Source organism: Corvus brachyrhynchos, unplaced genomic scaffold, assembly GCF_000691975.1.
Source record: "Corvus brachyrhynchos isolate BGI_N302 unplaced genomic scaffold, ASM69197v1 scaffold70, whole genome shotgun sequence".
Classification (NCBI taxonomy): Eukaryota; Metazoa; Chordata; class Aves; order Passeriformes; family Corvidae; genus Corvus; species Corvus brachyrhynchos.
The window spans coordinates 9,588,855-9,616,533 of record NW_008236217.1 but is presented as its reverse complement, the minus strand read 5'-3'; the positions used below and the strand labels follow the sequence as shown (position 1 = coordinate 9,616,533).

Genomic DNA, 27,679 nt, shown 5'->3' with positions numbered 1-27,679 from the left:
GTGCGCCCGCCTGGGGGGCTGGGAGGGAGGAGAGGCATTTCGGGGTAGCCAGGGGGAGTACCCATTAATGATCGTGTTTGGTTGCTCGGGAGGTTCATGCCCGAGCTATCGCTTAGAACGACTCGGGTTGTTTCTGCATCACTAAAATTCCGAGCTGAAATTCACTCCTGTATCGGTTTAAATTTCCATTTCAGTGTATTTTGGCATACCTGATTTTAGACCCTTGCCTTGGAGACAGAAGGCATACCCAGCCTACACCCCCTCCCAAACAGGCTGCCCTTCTTTTTGTGCGGTGTGTCCCCTTTCGCCGCGTCTTCCTGCGTGGGGCTAAGAATAACCGTGCGCTTGAGTGCGCTGCTCCCTGCCCGGCTGGGACTGGGGCTGGACCGGGGGCAAGCATGGCGCTGGGGGCAGGTCAGTGCCCGGTGTGAAGCTGGTTGTCAAGCTAAGAGTTCAAGTCGGGAAGTCAAATTTGAGAATTTGGGTTGGGTTGCTGATAAAGATATGTGGGCTGTAGATTAATAAGAAGGACTTGATTTATTTTCAGTTGAAATTTAAAAGAGACCAAAATAGAGGAAGTAATTAATTTAGGACTTGCGTCACTGTAGATTGTTGCTATGTTATTAAAATAGGAAGAAGGCTTATTATGAAATGTTTAATGTTACAAATATGATCCTGGTCTCTTACTTTCCTTTAAAAAATATCTGGGGGAGGGAGGCAAGGACTCATGCATAGACCATTATTTTCAGTTACATGCTGTTTGTAAGGATGTAACATTGTTCAGGAAAATGTAGATGAAAAAAATCATGTTTAAGGTATGAAAACCTAAAGCTGAACAATTCTTTAGATACACACTACCAGAAATCTTATAATCTGCGTGCCATGGCTCAGATGTTTAAAGGAATGACAGAGATACCAAAAAAGGCATCATGATACACAGCGCAATTCTAGAAGCAGAATTTTCTCCTTCCCTACAGAAAAGGAAAGCACATTTCTGGAAGCAAGAAGTGACAGATGTGGCAGCTCAGCAGCTGGCTAAACATAAAAGCATGTACCAGCAGGTGATTACTGTTGCAATGATTTATTTTTAAAGCGTCTTGTACTGAAAGGCTTCAGCCTTTTTTAGCATTAGCATCAAGATTTACTTGTGCTCTATGGCATGTTAAAAATAGTCTTTCAGCAGAAACGTTTAGAAAAGCAAGACAAAATTCCTATGTTCAAGGCACTCCTTGCTTTGAACATTTGTTTTGCATTACAGCATGCAAAGAAGAGGAACTGAGCAGGTTATTTGGTCGGTAGGATAGTACTGAAGGGAATGATTTTTCCTGGCCTCAGCATAAGCCAACGGTATCTGGGAAGGAAACAATGGGGCCTATCTTCTCCTTAGATTAAAGATAATCACAGTTACTGTTCTCTGGGGAGCACCTTGTACATCCAGAGAAGTAAAAATCAGGCTGCAGAAACTACCTCTGTGGTTCTGCCTTTCCTCTGTGATTGGTAAAGCCAACCTGAATCACCAGGAGGTGGCCTGGGTGAATTTTAGAAAGGAAGGAGATGGATATCACCTGAGAGGCAGCCCAGAGCCACTCTTCACCTGAGGCAGTGGCAGCGTGGGTCTGCACCATCCCTATTTGACTGCTGCGGCTAAATGCCACATTGACTTGAAAGAGGCATCTAAAACTGTTCCAAATCACTTATATCAGCTTTACTGTAACCAACAAAAGCGACGGTTCATGGCAAAACATGTTTTGCTCTCGGCTTTTCATAATTAGGTAAGCTGCTTTGGTTTATAGTCTTCTAAGTTAGATGGCTTCTTATAGAAGAAATTCTGGTCCTCTGCCCAAGTTCTCAGAAATAGTTTAGGGCAGAAAAGGAAACTTGCATTAAAAAAAATTCTTTATGCCATGTAGAATTTGCCATCAGGTTCTCCTTCACTTCTTGGCAGTGAGGCTGTGTGTGTCCCAGGGGCTCAGCAATACTCTCTGACCAGTTCTTCCTCCTCTTCCTCACCCTAGTTAACAGAATTGCTGTGGATCAGGTCACCTGATGCCTGTTTGGCCTTTCATACTGATGTAAAACACTACAGGCTTTCACCCTCCTGCATGCAAATTTTACTTTTTGAAAACAAGCAAATAAAACCATGACTTTTTTTTTTTTTTCCCTTCTTCCCTCTTATGATCACGTCAGAGTAAATATATTTTCTCAAGATCTGAACCATCTCATGGAGAACTCCTCTTCCCCAAGTGGTAAAACTGAGCTAATTGGGTGGTCTGTACCTAACAGCCCCGGTATCTCCATGGGTGCAGTGCTTACAGGGAAGGCAGTTGGCTGAAGGTGGTGTTTGTTTGTTTGTGTGATAGCAAGGTGAATTTCCCTAATAAACTTAAGTCTGAACTTAAACGAGGATGTGGGAAGAATTGTGTTCGGGTGTTGGGTGGAGGACTGTTTTTAGATGATTTCCTCTCACTACGAAGCAGACCGGTTAGTAGGCAGTGAAAGCGGCTCGCGGGTCCTAAGGGATGTGTCTGGGTGGAGCAGTGAGGGCAGATTTGAAGCACTGCCTGTAGAGCACAGGCTCTTCTGCAGAGCACAGTACATCCTGTGTGAAACAGGATGGCAGAATGAGGTGTAACTACTCAGTACAAGCTCAGGTAAAGCTCATGCTGAAGAAGAGACACACTTCTAGTGCTGTGTTAAAATAAGAAAGATTTCTGGATGACATTCAGGCAGATAAGCATTGCTTACAATATTTTACAATGTTCTGTATTTACACTCATAATTTACATTCCTAATGTTATTGAGCAAAGATGTTGATCCAGCATGGTGACTGCTGGGAAGGTGAGTCTTGGAGCAGCTGGAACTGGCTGACAAGACTAACTTCCTCATAGTTCAAGGGTTAAATCAAGACCCAGTAAAGCCTCAGGAAACTCTGCCCAGATAAAATGAGATGATTACAAGTGGACAAAGTTGGCCAGGGTGACAAGATATATTTATACCTTTACTTAGTTCCATTGATATTTGTGGAATAGTCAAATATAGAAACAAACATTTGTCTTATGGTTTTAGCACTAGTCAAGTCTACAGGAGCAGTTAGTCAATAATCTTTGTAAGCAACTGTGAGATTTTTCTTTTGAGAGGCTAGTGAACTGCTGAATATATTTTACTCCTTTTTGTGTTGTGCTTTTGTTTTTTAAAGAGGAAAGATAAGCCATTTGCAGGCCATTTGCAGGCTGAGCCTACGTCAAGTAGCACTTTTAGTGCTTAAAGCTCTGAAAATGTGAGAGTTGTTTTCAAATGCTCAAACTAAATTGTATCGTCATTATCTTAGTAGCTTTTTATGCAAGACCATTTTACTGAAATGTACATTTAGCACAAGTAATTTGAATTACAGTTATCTTTGAAATTAGCAAGTTGTGCAATACTCTTAGAACTTGATGACCTAGTATCTCATGAATGCCAGGGAGCCACATTAAGGGTTTCAACTCCCACTATGTGTGGTAAAACAACAACATACAACTTAACTATGTAAATGTTGTGTTCCTGCTGTTTTTACTTGCACTGAATAATAGAAAAAAGCTCACCAAATCTGATACACTGCTTTGATTTCTATCATAAAGGTCAATGGGGAACATGTTAGATAAGAGATTAAAGGGACTGATGCTGTGAGTTTTTGTGCTGGGTCTCATTCTGAATGAGCTAAGTGAACTTTTCTGTGGTTACACGTAAACAGCTGAATGAGCTAAGTGAACTTTTCTGTGGTTACATGTAAACAGCAGCTGACCTTCTGCAGAGATAGAAGAGCTGATGACAAGCTGAGACTAGGTATGACTTGCTTAGTCAGGTCTGCAAGCTTGTTTAGGTGTATTTACATGGCAATTAATTTAAGTCATCTGTAAGAACTTCCTAAAAATAAATACTACTTCATATCTTTTCTTGGAAGATCTAAAATGTAGGGCTCAGTGTATTTTTTTTTTCCTGTCCCTTTGAAATACCAGATGTTTCAAGTCCCTTTCTCACTATTTTGCTATAGAAATTTTATATGTATCTGAGGATTTGTGTTGTGCCTTAAACAAGGGAAACAGGTGTTGAGTCTTCATTCCAAATGTGGGGTTTTTTCCTATTAGAATATTAGGCACTAGCATAAAAATAGTAAATAAAAGCAAACTGTTAGTCTGAAATTTCTTTTTTTTTTCCCTGTTAACTTTTCAAGAAGTCTGTACAGTATAACGAGAAAGTCAAGCAAACCTAAAGCCTGTTATTCTGGCAAAAGCAAGTATCCGTAACTTGGCAAAAGCCTGTAGAAAATGGTGCTACATATGCATTATGGTCATGTTATTTCTCATAGTCCTCTTGCTTTACATAGTATGTGGGGTGAATTAGGTGAGAAGTAGCAAAAAGGGAGGATCTGTTCAAAATTCTGGGCTAAAGCTGAAGCTCCTGCTCTGTCATAGTCCTTTTGGGTGGTGCAGATGGTGAAGGAACCAGATAATGATTGCACAAGTAATGTAATCTTGGGATTTTCTAACTTTGTGTTCTTTGAGTTTGTAACCTTAGTGCTCTACATATGATATTTCTAATTATGGGGTTCATAATTCTCAGTGATACTCTGCAAGGAAGATCAAAGGTGCTTTGCTGCCACCACAGTCAGCATCTCTAAAGCCTTTCTGCAAAGAGGTTGTGAAACCAGCTTTCTAGCCAGCAGAGCTCTCAGTCATGATCTTCACGGACAAACCCTGATCCCTGCAAGAGTAGGAATAACAAATCTTTGGTGAAGAAGAGGCTGATGGATCTTGTTGCTTTGATAAACACTTTCTCCATTTCTCCTGTTCTAGTAAAGTTCCTTAATTTCTTTATAAGAAGGTGATAGTCTCAAGCCATCTAAGTCAGTTTCTGTGTAGTAGACAGGTTTTTTGGGGTGGGTGTTTTTTCTAGTACTTGAGTACTAGTATCAAGTGATGTACAGGAACATAATGCCAGTGTTGCTGGGGACTTTTGCTCCATATTTATATTCTTGAACCTTTTTGTTTATTTTTCCTCATATTTCATTTATATTCTCAAGAAATATTGACAGCACTAACAGACTCTTCTCATTCAGAAAGCTTTTAAATTCTATGGAAAAATCAATACTTCAGTAACTTTGAACCTTAAAAATTCTTTATGATGCCAGAACAATTTTTTTAGTGTTCTTTGTTCTAATACTTCCTAAATCTAACCTTTTAAATTTTATCCATCAAGATATTTTGATCAGAAATAAGTTCCATTCTTTATTCTTTCTTATGTGTATCTCCAGTCCTACCTAAGTAAAGCCTGAATTGTGTATGTTTATATACATCTTTTTCATGAAGGCCTATGTATTTTTTAGAGAACTCTTAACTTTACCTTTTTGACTCAGTTAATATGATTCAGTGCATATTTTAATTTTGTTAAATTCTGTTTATTCATGAGATTGGGTAAATTAGATCTGAAACTCAAGCAAAGATTAGTCCAAGGTGTATGGAGTGGAGTTCTGGGTGAATGTTTTGTTTTGGTTTTTCTCTCCCCTTTGCTGTGCTGAAGATGCACACCACAAATATCCTGTCCTCAGTGTGACAGGATCTTGTTCACGGACTCATGCCACTGCTTTTAATGAAATTTTGTAGGGGAACAGCTATCAATGTTAATTTTTGGTATTTATTTTTGGATTATTTGATAAACTGTGTCTTGGGAACTAAGAGTTTGTTTGGTTAATTTTTTTTTTTTCCAGAGGATGGTTAGGTCAGTCTTCTCATGTTCAGATTTCAAATGATAGCTTAATCAGTTGGAATTCTATGAGGTCCATGCAATTTGAAGCATTAATGTGACTCATTGGTTCTTGGACAGTACATGTTTCTGTAACATCAAAGAATAAAAACAAAAACATCCCTGACACCAGAAGTTGCATATGCCACAGTGAGGGTGAAGAAAAAAGACGATGCAGGTTCTGCCTTTTGCAATGCAGTGCAAAGGCCAGCCACGCCATTTCTCCCCAGCACTGTGGTCCTTGCAAAGGCACTTTTCTTTCGCTTTTCCATGATTTTTGTGTATTCATTTGGAGGATGGTATGTGGCTGTGTAGTCTTTGGCATTTCCCTCTTAAAGATGAGGCCCCTACAAATAATGTTACGGGTTAGCCCAATTTAAGGAAGGCTTGAACAGTAGGAGAGCTGCATGGTGAGTGAAAGAGGGACAAGGAAAGAATAGTGACATTAATTGTCCTGCATGTCAGACGCAGTTCACATGTTTCTGCTCCACATACCAAAGATTACTGCTCTTCATCAAGTTCTTTGCTTGCTCATGGCTCCTATAGCAGAGGACCTTGGAATAATAACCACGGTTCATAAGAGGGTAAGATGTAATGGATCTGGGGGTCTCTTCTGCTAGGATGTTTAAACAAGACAGGAATATAGGAGTGAAGAATGGAGTAGTGTGTCCATGCATAGGCTGTATATATGGCAACAGGATTGTACTTTGCTTCAGTCCAAACAGTTGGAGTGGAAAGGTGAAATATGAGGGAAGTGATGTTCACAGCAGTTACAATTCTGTTATAAACCAAGGTATTCCTTGCCCCAAAAGACACAACAACTGAAGAACTGTCTTCTGTGAGATTTGGTTGTTGTCATTTTATGTCTGCATAATTCTTAATATTCTAGGTACCTGGCTTGTGATTAGGGGTATGATGCTACAGTAATACAATTTGTAATAATTCATTGCTCAGTAGGTCATCCTGCCTAGAAGGCAATTGTAACATCTAGTCAGTCTGATGAAAGCCTTAAATGAAACTGTTTGCTCGTTACTGTTACCATATCTGCTTTAACTTGTTTCTTATTAGTAACATACAAAGTAATCAGTGGTACACAGGAGTCCTCAAGACTGAATAGAAAATCTATTGTTCGTAACAAGATCATGGACTGAGCAGACCAGTAATTTGTATGGCTGCTGCTCTGTTCCACATGTCACTCCCCACTTGCTTGGCATGATTTTAGTGGAAAGCAAGGCTATATTTCTTCTGGTTTTCTCTCCATGTACCTTCAGGCAGTAGGAATACCCATCAGCCTCTGAAGTATTTCAGATAAGATCCTGAGAGGTCAACAGAAAAGACAACAAAGTAATCTATATGATAGCAGTAGACTGTATAGGTCTCTTAAAAATGCATACTTCTAGTCCCAACGAAAAAAACGTTACAATAGCAAGAGTCCAAGAAGGTTATGAATCCGTAGGAGTTACTAAAGGAATTTGTGAGGACAAAAATAAAACCTGCCTCTCCAAATGGAAGTGCTGAACAATCAAGTAATTTATGCTGTGGATAGTTTTCACATTTTTGTCTGATAATGAATTTCACTGTTAGTTGCAGTAGTTATTTTACCTTGAGAGTACAACCATGACTCTACCTTGGCAGAGAAATATACGTTGTAAATAAGGTATTTTGTGGCATGGTATAATGTTTTGATTACTGCGACATGCTCTGACAGCTGTGTAGGAGGAAATGACAGAATTGTTATCTAATGAAGCAACAACAGAGAAGTTGGAAGCACTTTGACACTGCCTTTGGTATGAACAGAATCCGTTCAAGTGTAAATCTTTAAGTGTATCCAAGTAATCTCTGAAGATATAATATGCATATAACTGAAAAATCTGCAAGGAAAGAAGCAGGCTTCAATGCCACAATGAACAATCTAAACATGCAAATTAATCCTATTCCTAAATTCCAACCAATTTTCCTGCATCAAGCCCATGTAAATGTCTTTGTTCCTTGCATCTATGCATAAACCTTAATTCCTTCCCCATGTCCACTGTCCTCCATCTCTTGGTTCCACATCCCTGGTTCTTATGCAGAGGTTCTGTGACTGATCTGAATTTGGGTTGATGGTTATTCCTGTCAACTGAGTTGTTTGTGGGGAGGGAGCAATGTAAGCATGAAGGCTGTTATTTTCAATAGAGAGGATTTCAGACGATTCTAGGTGGCAGACACTAAAGCTACTGAATCTTGTAAAAATTACAGAGTTTAACACCTTAAAATTGCCTGTCCTGGTAATTCAGAATGACAGGAAAAGACACATTCCCAGGCACAAATTTTAAGGTCAGACCTAGCTTTAAAAGAACAGAAATGCCACAACCTAGCAATGTTGTGGATTTTGCTGGATTGTGTATCCACAGGAGTAAAGGGCATTATGGTACAGCTGGGGAGTAGAAATAGATAATTTTGTTTTATCTCGTTAGAGAAACAGTTTAAAACTTTCATTAAAATTCTCCCACCTCCTTCTAATCCTCCCAATAAACAAACATATACAGATGGCTGCAGAAGAGGATAGAAAATGTTGAATGGCAGTGTCAGATATTGATAAACAACTCTGAAAATAAGCCTTAAAATGGAAGCTTCCAAGACAGCTGAAGTGTGGGTGGATGTGTTAAAAAGGCATCATCTGAGAAATTGTGTGTATTCTTTCTGTAGTAAAAGTAGTTATCTCCGGAAGTAGGAGCACCTGTCTGTGTGTATGTCTGTGTACATTAAAGAACCATGACTGAAATGGTACCAGATGATTTTTCAGGTGCTCTGATTCAGTGTGTTCTTTCAATCCATCTGGTGAGGTAGCTGGCAGTAGTTACTGGGCTTTCCAAATTTCAAAGTTTGTAGTTTTGAGATAAATACCCTGAGAGTACAAATGTGGTCCCAAAGTCAAGTTTTACAGCGGTAACAATATATAAGAGATATGACTTGAAAAAAAGTTACAGGTTTCAAATTCAAGAACTGTTTGAATTTTCTCTGAGTAAAAGTGAAGGAAGCCACATACAATTATTTTTAATTGTGCTTTTGTTTAAAACTGAGTATCTGTAGTTGGACATGGATTCTGCCTGGTCATGGATCTTAGATACCCTTTCTGGACAGTTGTACTTTAAAATGTTATGTTTTTCTTGTTTGTTTTGAATAGGCTAAGTTGCTGTGAATTGGGTGCTCTTCTGCTTGCACAGTGTCAAAGGAGAAACAGCTTTTAAAGCTTGCAGATCTCAAACTGTTCATGGCAATTGACAGGAAAGAATTTATTTGGTTCTCCATGCAGGATTTGAAGTAGTGTCCAACACAGAGATCTACTTCTTTTTTTCTTTTTATTTTGTGCTGAAAGATGAGAACTTTCCAAACACAACGGTTTTGATGAGAGCTCTATTTTCATAACTTCCAGTAGATATGTCCTTTCAGCCTTCATAACCATCCTGATGGCCAAGGAAATATAATCTGTGGACAGAAAGGCTCTAAAAATTTAGTATGGCTTTCCCTGGATAAAAATGCTTTTTCCAAATATTTAATTTTTAAGAGAAATGCCATGAATTTAGGAGAAAATATTGTTCATATCTTGAATGATAAAAGTCAGAACAGACTACTGGGAACTTGTCTTATGACAAGATGTAGGCCTTTCCTGAATTGTTATCCAGTTCTGTGTCAGTATGACTCCTGGCACTGCCTGAATTGTTTGAATTAGACAACAGTAATTTCTTTAAAAAAAAAAAAATCCAAAAATTAGCAAAGATTCAATTAACAGAGAATCTACCATAAGCCTGAGTAAATTGTTCTTGCTGTTCGATAAAAGTATATTTTCTTTTGTACTTGCTTAGACTAGCTTCACTTTAGCAAACTGAAGCTACAGAGTTGGACTGGATGATCGCAAAAGTCTATTCCAACCTTAACGATTCTATGCTTCTATGAAACGTAAGTGATAATATCAGTCTTGTGGCTCCTCTGGAACTTTCTTTTGTTTTGTGATATTCTCTTAGAATTGTGGCTACAGGGACTGGACATCGTGATGGCCAAATTCAGAATTACTGGACCTTTCCTTTCAGTGCCCTCTCATGCAGCAGGGAATAGCAGTAGCCTCTTATGACTACAGTTCAAGAGGGTGAGGTTCAGCCTGGTTATCTCTTCTGACCTCTTATTGCTGTTTCTGAGCACAATCTTCCTTCCTGAAACTGTGGCCTATATGATTTAGTCTTCCATTTTAATCTTGAATGCATGACTTGGGCTGCTGTTAAAACTCTAAGTGGCTTGCTGATGTTCAGGTATCAGCCTGTGGTGGTTTAACCCGACAGGTAGCTGAACACCACACTGCTGCTTGCTCACTCCTTTCCCCACCCAGTGGGATTTGAAGACAATTGGGGGAAAAAAAGGTAAAACTCATAGGTTGAGATACAGACAGTTTAATGGGACAGAAAAGGAAGGGCTAATAATAAAAGAATTAGAATGTACAAAGCAAGGGATGCACAGTGCAATTGCTCACCACCTGCTAACCAATGCCCAGCTAATTCCTGAGCAGTGGTCCCTGGCCAGCTTTCCCCCTAGTTTATGTATTGACCATAATGCCATATGCTATGGAATATCCCTTTGGACAGTGGGGGTCAGCGTTTCTGAGCACAATCTTCCTTCCTGAAACTGTGGCCTATATGATTTAGTCTTCCATTTTAATCTTGAATGCATGACTTGGGCTGCTGTTAAAACTCTAAGTGGCTTGCTGATGTTCAGGTATCAGCCTGTGGTGGTTTAACCCGACAGGTAGCTGAACACCACACTGCTGCTTGCTCACTCCTTTCCCCACCCAGTGGGATTTGAAGACAATTGGGGGAAAAAAAGGTAAAACTCATAGGTTGAGATACAGACAGTTTAATGGGACAGAAAAGGAAGGGCTAATAATAAAAGAATTAGAATGTACAAAGCAAGGGATGCACAGTGCAATTGCTCACCACCTGCTAACCAATGCCCAGCTAATTCCTGAGCAGTGGTCCCTGGCCAGCTTTCCCCCTAGTTTATGTATTGACCATAATGCCATATGCTATGGAATATCCCTTTGGACAGTGGGGGTCAGCTGTCCTGGCATGTCCCCTCTCAGCTTCTTGTGCTCCCCAGCCGACTCACTGCTGGGGTGGGGTGAGAAGCTGAAAAGCCAATGACTCTGTGTAAACACTGCTAAGCAACATCAAAAACATCAGTGCGTTAGCAATATTATTCTCACCCTAAATCTAAAACACAACACTGTACCAGGATAAAAATTAACTCTAACCCAGCTGAAATCAGGACACAGTTAATCAAGGTCACTCTGTCCCTCATTTTCATTATCCACCTGTTGACTTTTCCCCCTGATCCTCAGTCTTCCAGTGCAGATCATCTTAGGGCAGCTCTCGAACTGAAATGGATCAATTGAAGGCAAAGAGTTTAAAGAGCACTCACTGACAATGCAGGCTGCACATCCTGCTGAGCAGAAAGTTCACACAACTCCTTATGCCCATAGGAAAAAAGCTACAATTTCTCTGTGTGACAGTAGTCTGACTTGGGAGTGGCACTACCTTTTAGGGCCTGCAAATGGAGAGAAACGCCTATGAAATTAGGAGTGTTAAACTGCTGTGTAAGAACTCATAATTAATCTACTCTGAGATCCCAAGATCCGTAGAAAAAAGAGAATATTCTTGGTTTTCAGTGGATGTACTGGGCTGAAATAAGAGCTGCATATATTGCAAGTTGTCCTTCCATTGCAGATGTACCAGTTTTGTATCTTGTGATCTATTAATAAAGCAAGAGTTTTGATTCTGATCTGGTTTGCAGGAGTTATAGCCTCCAATGATTACACTGATTTAATTACTGTTGAAAGAGAAAAAGAGAAAAGATGTAAACTAGTGACTTAAAAAGTTATCTTAGTTGTTTTTAAAGCTATCAGCAAAGTGTTGGACCCAGGAGCAAATGGCTGTTTCCAGATACATAGCAAATTACAGAATTTCAGTGGAAAGCTCAAGAAGAATATATTGGTGTCTGAAAAAAACAAGTGAAAAAATTTTCTGTATCTTCTGCATAAGAAAAGTGACTAGCAAGAGATGTTAAGGGACTTTTATTATTTATTAGCCTTAATCAAGTTCTAAAACAGCACTCTGTTGGATAATAAGTCACTGGGAATATAATAGTCCAAATGCAAGTCAAATTAAGAGTCTCTGAATTTTTCAGGTAGTCACAATTTTTTATTTTTAAAATTGAGATTTTGCTTTAAGACGCAATGCTCTTTCAGCCTGTCTTGGCACCCTGAGTGAAATTGTCTGCCTTGTTTCATACAGCCTGAAATACTCACTTTGGGAGGTGTGAACTCAATCAGCAGCCATTAACCTGGGAACCTGGTGACTCTTAAAAGTTAACTGTTTTCCTGCAAGCTGCTAATGTGTTGTATTTGGAGAGTTTTAGTTTACTGACTAGGTGCAGATTTTTTTTTTCTTTTCATTGTTGTTTGTGCCTTTTTCCTCTTCCCATGCTAAATTGTCTCTGCCTTCCCACTTTGTCTTCTCAAGTGAATGGGTTATGGTCTTTTCAGGAACAGCAAAAGTTTAACAGCAGTATCTGTGGCTGGGTTTTTAATATATTTAATTTGAATTATTGTAGGATGAACCCTATTTAGTGTTGTGTTTTGAGAGAACAAACAAAACAACAACAAAACCCTCTTTTCCTCAAGGATGTGGTTTAAGAAGCCTGTGACTATAGCAATAGGGGTGTTGCTGAACTACTTTTAACATTGATCTCATAGCTGTTGCTGAACTATATAATACTTTCCTCCAGTAAAGATATCCTTGAGCTGCAAGGAAGAAGCCTGGTATGCTGCCCTCTGCTTCTGCAGCCAGAAGGAGCATACCTCTCTGGTGAATCCCGGTAGCATCCATGTACAGAGGGAAAGAAGGAATGCCACTTGGGTAATATCTTTCTTTTAGAACTTACTGTACATGTCTTTTCCTGAGACTGTGTTTCAGAGTGTTTTGGTTATGGTATTTCTATTCCTTCCCAAGGGAGCTATTTCCAGAGAGTTTGTGGAACAGGCCCTACATTATCCATTAATTTCTTCTGGTCCAGTACTGAAGCAGCAACACTGAGAAGTTGATGCCCTACTCGGATGCAAGTTCTCTCTTAAATTTCTTGAGCGTACTGTCTCTGCTCTTGTGTAATTCAGGGAGATAAAGTTTGTTCCTTCCCTGTGTTTCTACAGAGACTATCTCCATTAAAAGAACTGTACGGACAAGAGAAGAGAGCCCCACACTGTGCCTTAAATTAATCCCGATGCATAGTTACAGTATATATTGCGGGGGATTTTTGCTGGATATGATTTGGATTTGCACTCAGGACAAGGAAATTGACCTCAGTTTCTCTTCCTTTGCCTACACTAAGAAAATCAGGAATACCTGTCCGCTTACTTAGGTGGCTTGGTTTCTGACCATCTTTACATTGGTTCTGTTTTCTGAGTTGGTGTTGTGGTGTTTGTTGTGTTGTTGTGTTTTATTTTGCTTGATTTCCCTTCCCCCCCCCCCAGTAGAAGTTTTGTCAGCGTGATAGGTGTGTGTCCTGGACTCTACAACATGTCATCTTTCCTTAAATTTTTGAAGGATGGTAAATCACACTAAGCAACGTAGTGCTTAAATTTTGACTCCCTGAAGCTTGCAAAGAGCCATCAGAAATTTGCTTTAAATAGCCTGCAGTAAAGGTAGAATTTCATCTTACCTACTTATTAGAGGATAAGTAAATAAATAAGTAAATAAATATGCCCTTCACACAAGAAAGTAGGTCCCAGAATTATATTCTTGTATTTTTTTGGCTACCCGCCACGGGTTTCCCTACCAGTTGTGTCAATTGGTACATGAAGGACTTGCAGCATGTGGTAACAGCTCGTTCTTGGTCAATACCAAGGTGCATCCATGCCCAAAGGGATTGCTGCACCTCACTTCTGTGCTTCTAGAGTTGTATAAACAAGACAAACAGAGCTGTAACAGTCCAGCTGCAAGTGTGTCAATGTAATATAATGCCTTGGTATGTGTGCTCTGTTTCAGAACCAGCTTCTCTCAACTCTGAAGTAATTACTGCAACCTGGACAAAGTATAGGCTCAGTACACTTAGCTGGTGTTGGTTTAGTCAGACCTAAACATAATTTTTGCCTTGTGCAACACTTTGCTTCTCCTACTTGTCCTCCCCCAGGACTCTGTATCATGTGAGGGGCAAAAGAGTGAGATTACTAAAGAGTGATCTTAGGCATTACTAAAAAGACAGATGGTTGTTAAATTTGGGTTGAATTTGGCTGTCAGACACCTGGTATATGTATCCTCAGTATCCTGAGAGTGGAATGCCAGTGCCGATCAGTCTTAAATCTATGGACAGTAGTTTTGACAATGGATTATATATTTAATGGTCAGTTTCAGAATCTCTCTCCCCTTTGATCTCCCTTGTTGGGAGCACCATAAGGCACACAGTAACTGGTGCTGAGGAGCACGTTTAGCAGTTACTCAGCTTTTGTAAAGGAGTGAAAGGGACCTGCAAATGTAGGCTCCTACCTCTGCTTCTGAGGTAGGAGGGAGGGAGGGAAAGGAGTGGTCTTGTTGACTTGATGATCTTAAAGGTCTTTTCCAACCTAAAAGATTCTCTGATTCTATCTGGACTGTGAGGGCTGCAGAGAGGTGCAGCTGGGTGTGGGCATCTGTTACCTAATGTCTAGCCTAGTTTCTGTCGAAATATCTGATTAATTTTGGGGTTTTCATTAATGTGGGTTTTGGAACAAATTAAATGTGACCGAGGTCCCAACAAGGATCTGAAATCTGTTTTCTGCTGAAGAACTCTTTATACAAATGAACACCAATTGCATCATTAAGCACACGCTTCACTGGGGCTGCCCAGCAGGACAGAACAGTGAGACAGAACTTGCCTCACGCAGTGCTTTTCTTATAAGGTGAGAGCCACTTAAGACAAACTCGTGCTTTGGCTCATTTGTGTGGTTTTTTACAGCTTTTTTGGGGAGGAGGTAGTTGTTTTACGGCAGTCTGAGTTTGGTGTGATCCTCTTCAAAAGGTGCTTGTATCTTGCATTTCTCTAGATACTAACTAGCAAGCAGGTATTTCCCTCCCTCTCCCTAGGCATCCTCCCAAGGATTTGCAGTTTTAAAGGTGTGTGAGAGGGTTTGTTCGGGTAGAACTCATCATAAAAAGTTGTAGCTTGTTTCTCGCAACAAAGGCAAGTTGTTGTTTTGGTTGGTGTTACGCCACTGTGTTTGTCAGTGTCGATTTATGTCAGGCTTTAAATAGGATACTCTGCAATGAGTTTGTTTTCTGGTAGTTTGTAATCCTTTCAGGCCAGCTAACATTAACGAGCGGCTGCATTGCTGTGGCTGGCTTTCTTTTGATCATGCACAGCCCTAGTCAGGAAATGGGTGAGGAGCATGAGTCATGATTACATTACCCTAATGTGACTGCCCACTAGAAGTTTTCTTTTTGCCGCCAATACGCCTTCCCTTGACACTACTTCTGAAAACAAAATGTCCATTTTGGAGCACTTTGAAATATTGACCTTTGAACAGAGAGATTTATGTTCCCTTGCAGTCTCGAGGCAAAGCTCTTAAGCAGGAGCCCCTGCAGAGTGCAGAGAGAAAACGAACGTCTGCAAAGTGCTTTTCCAGAAGTTTGCAAAGACAGGACTTGACTTGCAGTACACTGGGTCTGCTTGGGCTCACGGGATACAACACGCTTCCCTGACCATTTGCTTATTCTGTCATGTTGCCTGCACATGCAAGCTCCAAGTCCAGTCTTCTCTTACACATGGGCTGTCATCTCATTCACCATTTGGCTTAAGCTTTGTCTTAGATATGTACTTATCTTTTGAAATATGGCTACAGTAATGGGAAGATAGGTGCTGAGTGCTGGCTGAGGTAAACCCTGAGTGTTGAGAAGGTGGCTTTAGTGGGATTTGAGACAGCAGTATTTTGGACAGTTTAATTAAATACATGGGATTTAGAGTTTGAAAGAAATATCAGCTGCTAATCAGTAAACTAGCTTTAGCACCGAATTGCCACTGTGCACTCTGAATATTCAGACAGTACACCTCTGTACAAGTGCTGAGTGTATTAATTTCTTTCAAATTAAACTCATTAACTCTGTCAGGTTTTAAGAGCAGTATGTGAAATATGACTATTGGCACAAAGAGTGAATGCACCCTGATACTACTTGATATATTCTAGAAAAAAATAAGTCTGATACATTGAGTACAAGCAACTCAAGCTGACACAACCAAATGTCTCAGGAGGAAGTGGGGACCCCTGCACTACTGTCCAGTGTGTGGCATCCCTGTCAGCTGGGGCATGTTGCAGGTGTCACTGACATGCTGCAGAGCAGCACCAGAATATGACATGTCTTCCAGTTGTCACTTATTCTTCCAGATTCTTACCTCTGCTCAAATAGTCCCTTCAAATAGTAGAGTTGTTTTGTTAGAACTAGAGTATAAACTCACAGTAAAGATGTAATTTCTGGTTTTTGCCTTTTGTTTCATATAAGGGTGATAAGCCAGTTACTTTAGCTGACATGGACTTGTTACTGTACTAACAATATACTTAAAACTGAATATAGATTACAAAATTTTAGAAGCCCTATTTACTCTGTGATTTCAGCCCCACTCCTTAAAGAGGGCATGAGTTGGACCAAAAAGTAATTCAGTGAGGATTTTTTTTTTAATCTATTGAAGCATTTCCTTTCTTCCACCTACTCCAACCCCATCAACTTGGATCTCATCTTGATGACCATTTAACTCTCTGAAGGAGGCAGAACTGGAACAGAGCAGAAGATTCATCCTTTTTCTGTGTAATACAAAAAATAAGTCCTGTGTAACTGTAGATTTTTCTGTATCTTTATATCTCTACCTCATTGTTACTCTTTGCATATACAAGGTTCTCTGGCTTTCAAGTTTATTTTAAAACTAGTTTATCAGCCACTTAAAGATGGTCAATACTTACTTAAAGCAAAACACTGAAAAATGAATAATAGAACTGGTGATTATGATATGCCTATGTCACTTGTGTTTTTCAAGGAGATGATAAGGAGTATTTGACTTAAAAATGAAGCATATTTGAGAATTGGAGGTCGGGAGTTCAGGGTAGGGTTTTGCAGGTTTGGTGGTTGGGGTTTTTTTTACTGAAACCTTGCAGGATCCTTGTGTTTTAGATTGCCTTTTGTCAGCAGCTAGCAGTTAAAGAAATTTTAAGCTAAGAGTCTTTTCCAAAAATAGTATTAATATCTTAACTATAGTTAGAAAACCTTAATTTCAGTATGACAGCAGTCTCGGGAACCCGAAGGCAGAAACAAGTGGAGCTACAAAGCCATTTTTGCATCAGAGGTGTGTAAAGTCGAGATGTAATTCCATGGACATTTTTCCTTGCAGAAGAGATGGTTAAGGATTGGCCATCCCTTCTGCCAGAACTCCTTGCTTTCTAAGAGTGATGTCTCAAGAGACAGCTTAGCTATTTAAATTACTTTTTACAGGTGAAAGTAGCAGTCTCACTCCAAGCCTTGTGGTTTTACACCCCTTTCCTAGTTAGTTTTCACCTTGTTGTGTGCTGAACTGGCCTGTAAGGGGTCAAGTGTGTGCACACAGTAGGGGGGAAGGAGAGAATGCCTTTCTGACAGCAAGTTATATTGAGCTTGAACTCTCTTGAAGCATTGCCATCGGGCAGCTGCAGCTGTTGCTAAGCCTGTCCTGTAAACTGAGTCAGTGGAGAGAACTGCGGCTGTGACCAGTTTGAAGTGTGATTTGTAGGTCCATCTGCCTGCGGAGTGTACAGGGAACTGCGGTGCAGAACCAGGAACCAGCAACGAGGAGTGAGGAATCCAAGGTGGGAACTTCTTAAACCAGGCTTTGAGAGCAGAGTTGGGCTGAGGAACTACACCCTCTGTGTCAAAAGAGAAAGCCATCTATGCTAACCTGCTCCGAATTACAAAGGGCGTGGAGTGTGGATTCATAATCCACTTAAACTGATCTGAGTGCTGGCTGACATCAAAAGGGGCAGTTGAGATTTCAAACGTAGCAGTTTGCCAGGCTTTTAGATGGCACACCATCAGCTCAGGTTGTAGGGGGTTTTTTTTTGTCCCATTTCATGTTTTTCCCTAGGGCCGAAGAGAACTGATGGACAAGTTTTTAAGCCTGTCCATCTTGTGGCTTATGGGTTTATGGTTCCCAGCTATTTGCTCACCTGGTGTGTGACTTTGTAGGATGAGATGTGTGACTGTGCTTCAGGGTGCAGCCTGTCTGGTGTAGCATAACCTCACCTTGGCTGGCTGCGTTAGTTAACGTGCTGCACTTTGTGCTGACATGTACCTCTGCCTAAATCTGCACGGACTTGTACTCTCCCAGTTTTTGGAAGCCAATGAACTATATGGCATTAAATCTGTATATATGAATGTACCAGCCAGCAAAGCTAAGGAGAAGGTAAGAAAGAGGGACCTGTTTCAGTCCATGGAGCTGAACAACAGAATACAGTGAGCTCATTAAATCCCTGTCTCTGGAGAAGAGGAGAAAAGAAAGGAAGGTTTTTATTGTTCTAGAAAAGATGCTAACTTTTCAAAGCTGAAAACAAGCTGTGATTCAAACCTGTTGAAAGGTGAAAAAAATTGCTTGATAAAAAAGAGGGAATTATTTAAGATATTCTAATGAGTGGTCATAATAAGTACAGTTGCAAAAAACAGACTGTGCAAGGCATTTAATTTCATATTGCATCACAACCAGATTTTTAAAATGTTAGTCCTACAGTGTCAACAAAGCATGTATTAAAAACATTTAGAATCTCAGAGTAGAGCATCAAAGAGGGATGTACTTCTACTGAAACAATGCAGAGATCTATTTATACAGTATGGGCTGCATAGTATTTTTAGGAGCATCTTGCAAATAAGTACAAAATTGTTGTAGTGCAAATTTACAGGTGATGAATATTGGTGAGGAAGTATATTGGTGAGGGAGATGGAGAAAGCTCAACTGATTTATTGATTCACAACTTCGGCACATTGAAATAAAATGTTTCTCTCTCTTTCTGAAGTATGGCATTGCTTTTTACCCTCTAAAATATAAATCCAGTTTATTTGCTGGAGAATGATAATGAAGGTTTCTGGTTGATAAAGGGCATTTGTAATCTCAGACTGATAAAGAACAAAATAATTGGAGACTGAGGCCAGTTGCTCATATTAGACCTTTTTTCTTCTTCCCCCCAAACCAGGTTTGCTCTCCTTTGTTTCTTTTTCTTACAAGCTAAACTAAAAACTCTTAAATAATTACTTCATTTCAATATAAACCACAAGTACTTTAATGGTTTAAAATTAATTGAAAGTGTTCCCTAGTCAACATAATTTACTTCAGCTCGATCTGTTTGTAAAGGCAGGGTGATAAGATTTAAAGTAGTCAACAACTAAAAATGATTTCAAGAACTTGTTTTTTCTTTGTTTGTGAACCTAGGTTTTAGAGAGGCAGGAAAAAAGAGGAGGGTGCTGGAGAAATGGAAGATCTGGAGAGAAAGACACTGTCCCTCTCTGTGCTTACACTTAGTGGCAATTAACACTTCAAGTGGACAGCTCACAGCTAGTGTACTAATTGTCTTTGATTTATGTGGAAAAAAGTGGTTTGTAGCAACAGAAATTAAAATGTATCCTTATGTGACTTTTTGCCCTTTTTTTTTTTAATTATTTCTCCACAGCTAGAATAGATAAAGTAATTAATTGTATTAATCAGCACCCAGATTGGAACAGGAAAGACTTTAGGTGCATGTTCTCTGATAACTGACGTCTGTGACGTAAATTAATGTATGTAGTCTGCATGTATGGGGAATTTTAAGAGAAGGGTGGACAACCTTCACAGCTAGCACATGGCATCTCTGTCTTTTCAGAACAATGCAGAAATGAATCAACTCCACTATAGGGTCAGGTCCTCTCTTGACCTGTGCTTCTGTAGCTGTGGGAATGGTTTGGGATTTTTTTTTCCTTCATTTTCTGAAAAGTGTATGTGATAACACAGTAAAATAAGCTAGATTTGATCTAGGAGAGTCAGTGGACTGCAGTTAAGAAAATTAGCTGAACTGAAGTGCATTTAGCCTGATTGTTTTTATAAAGTAACGAAATCTGTAACTTTAATCAGGAAGGTGCAAATTCTTTGATGAAAGGAGAAGCAAAGGAGACAAGGACTTCTAACCTGATCAAGGGAAGTTGACTTTAACACAGATGACTTCAAAGGCTGTGCCTCTTATAAACAATGTAAATTTAGATAAACAATCTGGAGGGAGAAGTGTTAGCACCTGATGTGGTTAAAGCTACTTAGAAGGTGGTGGCTTTATAAGCGGAGAGCTGGTGGCCTGGTGTAGAAGTGGACAGATTGGTGGCCTCTTGTCTTCAGAGTCTGATGGTTGATAAGGACACCTAAGTCCCCAGGAACACAAGAGGTAAGCTCTGTGGTGCATCAACTGATGCTTTTCTTGTACCTGAGGACTTGGGTAGCTGGGAGTGTGTTTTACTAGCATTCAGGAATTGTGACTGCATGGCTTCAGGCCCCTGTTATAAAACCAGTAAAAATGTGTTTTACGCTTGATGTTGTTTCAGACATAGTGAAAGTAACAGGATTCACAAGGATATTCTTAACAGTTTATTTGTACTGCTGAAAGCTACTGGTAGCTAAAACCTAAAATGAAAGTTACTGGTAGCTAAAATGAAGGCCTAAAGCCTAATTCTTCTATGCTTGCAGATACTTCATAATGTAGAAAAGTTGCAGCTGCTTGTTGTGTAGTTTGTGTCTCTTTTGCCATGTTACTGTGTTTTTATTTGGATATTTAGCCAATGTACAGACTCAGTTTTCTCTTACTGACTTGCTCTGCAAGGTAATCCAATGATATTTTAAATTATGCTTTGGAAAGGTCTTTCTCTGAATTTCATGTGCTTCTAGTCAGTGATCTGTAAGGCAGAGCCTTTGCAAGGGTTTGCCCTGTAGAAAGCTATAGGCTTCCCAGCACACACAGTTGCTTCTGGCTTTGCTCTGTGGAAATGTGGTTTTCTTCCTATAATTTTTTTGCTTAAGGATCTAGGTCTCTTAGGATATTTGCACAAATAAAAGTTTGCACCTTGACCCTTATTTGTCTCTGGCTTTGCAAGCTTAGCTGTTGAGATATTTGCTGATAGTCTGTCCTTTTATAATGGACTGTGGAATAAGCTAAGGCATCCATGGAAGACTTTGAGCTGTGTGGAAGGTGATGACTGCTGAGTGGACAGAAGGCAGATTGAGAAGTACCTCTAAAAATATTAGTCTTTGTTACCAAGCAAAACACTTAGATGAGAATGTGAAGTGATAGGAATGAAAATGGGCAAGTGCTACAGCCAAACGAAAACTTTAATTTTTGCTGGGCTGAAATTTCTCTGGTTTGGCTCATGTGTGGATCTTGTTAGGAGAGGGATATCTTTTCAACTGGAATAAAAACCCTTTCATGTTGTTTTTCTCTTAAATTAAGGTCTTTCACTGTAGGGTGGCAGTCCAGGATTGTAGACTTCTGGTTTTCTGGTAACTTCTCATTCAGCCTTCCAATCACTTAGTTACTGGGCTGAAATTAGTCAAAACAGAGACTCTTTTAGCAGTAAGATCAGAAAAAGGTCTCATTTTAAGGCAAGGCGAAATTTACTGTGTGACCTGATATCAAGATTGCAGTGTGTTGTGTCCCTTCCCTTAGCCCATGTGCACTTGGGATTCCATTAAATCTTGTTGAGTGCAGGGAGTGTGTTAAGATTCTTGTGAAAATTTTGTGGACTAATTTTTTAGTTTTCTAGGATTTGAGCTGAAGGCTTAGTGTCATTAGGCTTTTCTTCATTTGCCAAAGTTGGATTTATATATTTTTTTCTTACCAAAAGAACTACTTTATATATGTATATATGTGTGTGTGCGTATATGTATATATACTATATGTTATATATTGATATGGGTTCTTCCTTATTTATTTGTAAATTAAGTATGAATAAAAATAGTGTTTTAGGCTTAGTGAATACTTCCAGATTTATTTGCTTGAAGTAGCTTAAAATCTGTACTCCTTTAGGCAGCAGCTGACAAAGAAGATAGGTATGCAGAAACCAAATACAGTTGCTCCAAAGCTATGTTATGTTGTACATGGAAGGCCTGACCATTGAGAAGGGAGCCCTTTTACTTAAAAGGTGTAATTTGCAGATTTCCAATACTGTGGGTACTGATATCTGCAGTAAGAGTAGCCTTTGTTTTCAGTAGAGAAAATGGTGCTTGCACTAAGCATGTAATTGTGAAATTTCTTCTCCTCAAATGTAAAGCCTCTTGCACTGGCCAAATGGAAGGCAAGGCCTTCACAATTAAAGGGACTGCTGTATAGAGAGGGCTTGTAATTCTTGATAGTGGTGTCTCTTGCAGCATCCTCTCGGGTAGCGTGGTTTTACACTGCCCCTTACTGGGGCTCTCTCGTAGTGCAAGAACTAAAGGAGATCTGGGTGTCCAAGTTTGTGCTGCATCCAGAGTTTTTGTATTTTCCCGCCTGAGCTATGAGCTAAATAAAATACAGTGCTTTTCTGGTGTTTCAAAATGGCCTATTTATACTAAAAGTTATTTTATATTTTCTTTTTAGTATTTCCTGATGTTCAGATGTTCCATTGTTTCCTTCAGGTTTTTTCTAAACCTCCCTGTGGAGTTTAGTGATAATGGTTTTTGATACACATCGGAACTGGTGGAAGCCATGAAAGCTTTGAATGAACTGGCATTTGTCTTTCATTTTTAAACTAGTGACCAACAGGTATGACTTTGAACCACGTTGTCATTACATAGCCATTCATTCAAATTAAAAGACCTGAAAGACTGAGAAATTAGAATCAGAGAGAATTTGACCTGTTTTTTCTGGGAAGTGAGATAGAGCTGAGTCCACTAGATAAACATAAAAAACCTCACCATTCGTCTTTTTTTGATAATAGTCTTCTCTGTAGAGTTGAGGACGTTTTGTTTTGTTAAATGGGTTGCTTGGGCAGAATGATAAACGGGAAGAAACAGTGCAGTGATTTTCAGAATTTAAAATCGTTAGGTTGATTTTACTAATCAATTCAGTTCCTGTTGTAGGGGCATGCGTAGAGATCTTAGGAGTTACTTTTCTATCTTGCAGTACTGACATGGAGTAAATGGAACATGAATCTCCTACTAAACTGTAGATTCTAATGAATTTCCATTTTGTTGTGTAGAAGGAAGCTTTGACGTGGTTTTAATTCATTGATGTGATCAATTGTGTTTTCAAAATTGATCTTAAAAATCATAAAATACCCTCATAAATTATTGAACACTGAGCTTATTTTGTATTTCAACTTTCAACTGTTTACATCTGATGTATTTTGCGGGGGAGGGCTTTTCAACATTATCAAAGTGCAGTAGATACCTGGTGGGAATCAAAAAAACAAAGCACTGACCTGGCTAGACTCCCAGCTCCCCTTGTGATGCACAGTTAAGTACCCCACTGCAGGAACTAATTACTGCGGTTAAAGGATTTGTTAAAATGCTTAAATTCTTCTTGACAACCTGGGTGTGTAGGCATACAGTGCTAAGTTTTAAACCTGGTGATTCTTACTGAGCTTAATTGGTGAAGGAAAAAACCTGCCAGGGCATAGATAAAAGGCAGCAAAAGTAGCCCTTGTTACAGACAGCTTCCCTCCACATATGGTATAGAACAGTCTTTTTGTATAAAAGCTGAAATCTCCTTTACACAGTGAGAGTGGTGATGGACAAAGAGTGATGGATTTGTAGCTGAGTATTCTGATGAGAAGGGGTGGTCTGTGGTGCATGGACTTAATAGAAGAAAGTACAAAAATGTCCAGGAGAAAAAAAGCATTTATCTGAGATTGTCCAAGGGTTAGGAACTGGCACTGTAAGGAAGAAATACACCATTAAAGTATTAACAAAGAGTGTTTTTCAATAGATAGTTGACTTAATAGCCTGTTAGCCCTTGTTAGCTCTATTAGGCCTTTCAAAGACCACATTCCAGTAGGACAACATGGTTTGCAAAAACTGTTTCAATTGGCTGCACAGAGCAACTCTGAATCACTGTGGCCTCATGGTCTGCATAATTCATGATCTAGTCTATAGCTGCTATGAAGAATTCATGTAGACTAAAGAATGTAGTCACAAGAATCAATCTCCTCTAAGGCACGTGCATTTGGATGTTCCTAACAAATTGAAAAACCTGGACCGGCTCCTTTTTCTAGTTCCTAAAACTATCCTTGTAAATGGGCACAATTATTGGAAATGTTATTGGTTACAGTTTGTGAGTGTTCCAGCACTAATTGGAAGTATCTGAATACTAATCTAATTATCCAGTTATCTAATTCAAGAGAGTCTACTCCATATCCAAAAAGGTTTCCTGAATGACTCTGTCAGTCTTCCTGGATCTACCAAAAAACTTAATGCTGTTGAATGTTATAAATGTGTTTCTGCATGTGGTCTCAAAGGTCAGCATTTTGAATGCCAGAATAAGGAGAAGAAAGATTGAGATGGTGATATTTATCAAATGAATTGTGCTCAGCAACTGTGTCTAAAAAACTCTGACTTCAAAAAAAGCTATGAAGTCAGAGAAAGGTTAGCTAGCCTTGTTAATCTGAACTCTTTTATCCTGCCTAATGAAGGGAAGCAACATCATAAAGCTAATCTCCAGGCTGGAACTGTCAGTACCAGTACTAATTTTGGGGTTTGGTAAAAACAAGACTGAACGAACCATGAAAAATACATTAATGATAACCTGATTTTGTATCCCATGCAGGTTTCCTCAAGTTGTGGAAGTAGCAGGGCATTTGGTTGCTAACTTGACCCCAAAACTTGTGCTCCACCTTGCAAAGAGCTGACGTGGGAGACGTTTACCTTCACATACTCCACAGTTCTCTGTATCAGAAGAAAAAGACTTTGTGTGCAAGAGTGGCTCAAGATGACAATGTAACGTTGCTAACACTGAAGGTCTCCTGAGAAGAACTGGCTTTGTAAGAGGCTTCTCCTTCCCTCACTTTTTTTTTTTTTTTTAATAACTACTTCTCTCAGAAACTACAAGCAAGATGCCAGCCAAGACACCCATCTACTTGAAAGCTGCTAACAATAAGAAAGGGAAGAAATTCAAACTAAGGGATATCTTATCTCCTGATATGATCAGCCCTCCACTTGGAGATTTTCGCCACACCATACACATCGGAAAAGAGGGACAGCATGATGTTTTCGGAGATATCTCATTTTTGCAAGGTAACTACGAGCTATTGCCTGGAAATGAAGGTAAAACCAGAGTTAGCCAGTCTGGTATCCATAGTGAATTCTTAAGGGCAAACAGCACTTCCGAATCCATGTTTACAGAAACTCCATCACCAGTGCTCAAAAATGCTATTTCCCTTCCTGCCATTGGGGGTTCTCAAGCCCTTACATTGCCTTTATTGTCACCAGTGACATTTAATTCAAAGCAAGAATCCATCAGGTCATCAAGACATCCTAGGCTTAGCTGTGAGCCAGTAATAGAAGAAAAACTGCAGGAGAAAGGTAAAGAGATGGAGGATGAAGAAATGTACAAAGATGACATATGGGAGCAAAATGGTTCTTCTTCGCATTTTACTAACGGTAGCGACAGCCACTCATCCAGCTTTTCTGAACGATGCACTGATTGGCAAACAGTTGATTTATTGGATGACAGTCGGCTTTCGTGTGAACTAACCAAGACAAAGACTAAGTCAGAAGAATCCCTTTCAGATCTTGCAGGCTCTCTTCTCTCATTGCAACTTGACTTGGGGCCCTCACTTTTGGATGAGGTCCTCAATGTAATGGACAAGAACAAATCTTAGAACTGGTACTCCATTGCTTCTTTATAAGTGATTCACTTAAACAAAAACAAACAAAAGACCACAGTTCAAAAGCAGACACTTAAAAATCAGCTGTTTTTGCAGTTGTTTGACGGGTTTTCTAAAAATATTCTTAAAATACTATTTTTTTACCTATTGTTTTTCATGATTTTTATTACACTAAATTCTCATATCAGGAAGGTAAATTTTAATAACAATTTTCAGCAAATATAAAATGTTTTTAAGTACCAGTATTAATGATCAGAAACTTAAGAAACAGCATTTGAGGATGATACTGATTGTGGCATTTGGTTAGTTCACTTCTACAGGCTTCTGAATATGTGAGAATCTCTTAATGTCAGAAAGGAGACTGATATTAATTATTCACTTTTATAAATTATTACAATATCACTTTATGTATAGGCCTCTTTCTAGAACCTTGTGTTTGAGGGTTTTATAGTGTTTATCTTCATTTTCCATAGTACCATTTCTGCTATGAATTCACCATAACTATTTTCTTGGTCTTATACTACCACTCTGAATTCAGATGTGAACAGTTTGAAGGCTTTTTCAGCTTGAATACCTGGTCCAAAGTCTCAGCTGGTTTAAATGAGTATGCACAAGTTTACACAAGTTGAGGCTTGGGCCTGATGTTGTATATGAAATGTTATGTTGTAAACAGGTGACACATGCAAGATATTATGGTTAAATTATTTTAAAAGTTGAAATATATTTTCTGTGTGCATATTGGCTTTTTACTGCAGAGCCTACACATACAGTATCTCATCAGAATAGTTGCTTGGCATTATTGGTGCTCTTCTGAAAATTGTATATTTGTGTGTTTGAGGAGAAATATGTATTAATAGTCCTTGCTTTTTTTCTTCATTTATTTCCACAACATGCTTAAACTTGCAACTGATTGTTTTAATTTTTGAAGAAGGCACTGGTTATTCACAACGCTAGTGATGTGTGCAGCAACAACCAATGTTTGCGAAATGTGGATCCTTCAATACAGTACCTACATGGATTGCATAAATACCTTGTGCAATACAATAAAAAACCCTTTAAATTGCTATGTCTTTGTGATTCACTACACAGCCTCATCAAAACACAAAGTTTTCTTTTCTCCTATAAGGAAACAGACTAGTTGCAGAAATATGAGACTAAGGGGTAAATCAATTCTAACTTAATTCAGTTGATTTCTCCAGTTTAGTTCCAGAGGTTTTAAGGGCAAACTCCAAGCAGATAGGACCCTCTGGGCTATATATACTGGTTTAAAGTAAGGGTAAATAGGAGAGTAATACTTTGGGCCCAGTGAAGTTAGTGGCAGAGTTCCAGCAGCTTTCACTGAAGTCTTTAGGTAAAATCCCACCACAGTTTGTAGACAGTTCTTCATTAGATAACCATATTTATCTGTATCGTCCTACAAGAACATGTAAGTCATGGATTATTTAGTACATATTATATTTATCCTTAAAATTTCTAGGGCATCAATGCCAAATAATAATGTTCCTTCAGCATGTTTTTGGAACACAATCTTTACCCCTGTTAAACACATCTATTATTGTAGCTGCATGTCTCATTAATGCACAGTCTCCCATATTATTCCTGAAAGTGAGGAAATGAGATGTAGAATGCCCAAGAACTGTGTTTATTTTTAAGATAATGTTTAATTGCCTTCAACTTCATATTCTGTGTGTAAGCCTGGATCAAATTTCCAGTGTATTCATAATCCAAGAAGAATGGTGATGACTGTAGTGCTTTTTCTGTTTTAGAAAGCAGGTTCAAAGCTCTGCCTGGCCATGTTTCTTATGGGACCTGGGGATTTAGAATCTAAAGAGAATTTAGGCCAGAACTTTCACTGGAAAAATCTGTCACTCATTAGCATAGGGGAAGTTTGAGTGAAATGGGGAATGAGACATTTTCTGTGTAAACCAGCTTCATATACCATGATTAGAACATGAAAAGTATTTGCTGAATGGAAAGTCATTATCTTGTAGGGCTTTCCAAGAAAGTATTCTCTAGAAAGC

At 39.2% G+C, this 27,679-nt stretch overlaps 1 protein-coding gene across 3 annotated transcripts in view; it reads left to right on the top strand.

Moving 5' to 3' along the window:
• Positions 1-26,724, top strand: part of CDC42EP3 (CDC42 effector protein 3) — a 27,943-nt gene extending 1,219 nt beyond the window's left edge. Inside the window, exons 1-2 of one of the 3 annotated variants that reach the window (XM_017746537.1) lie at positions 17,534-17,662; positions 24,599-26,724. In XM_017746537.1, coding sequence (XP_017602026.1) covers positions 24,885-25,652 — 768 coding nt within the window. In that variant the 5' untranslated portion in view covers positions 17,534-17,662; positions 24,599-24,884 and the 3' untranslated portion in view covers positions 25,653-26,724. Of the gene's footprint in view, positions 1-17,533; positions 17,663-22,485; positions 22,598-24,598 lie in introns of those variants that run through there. The other 2 variants (XM_017746534.1, XM_008643348.2) reach the window with 2 other exon arrangements.
• The last annotated feature ends 955 nt before the right edge of the window (positions 26,725-27,679 follow it).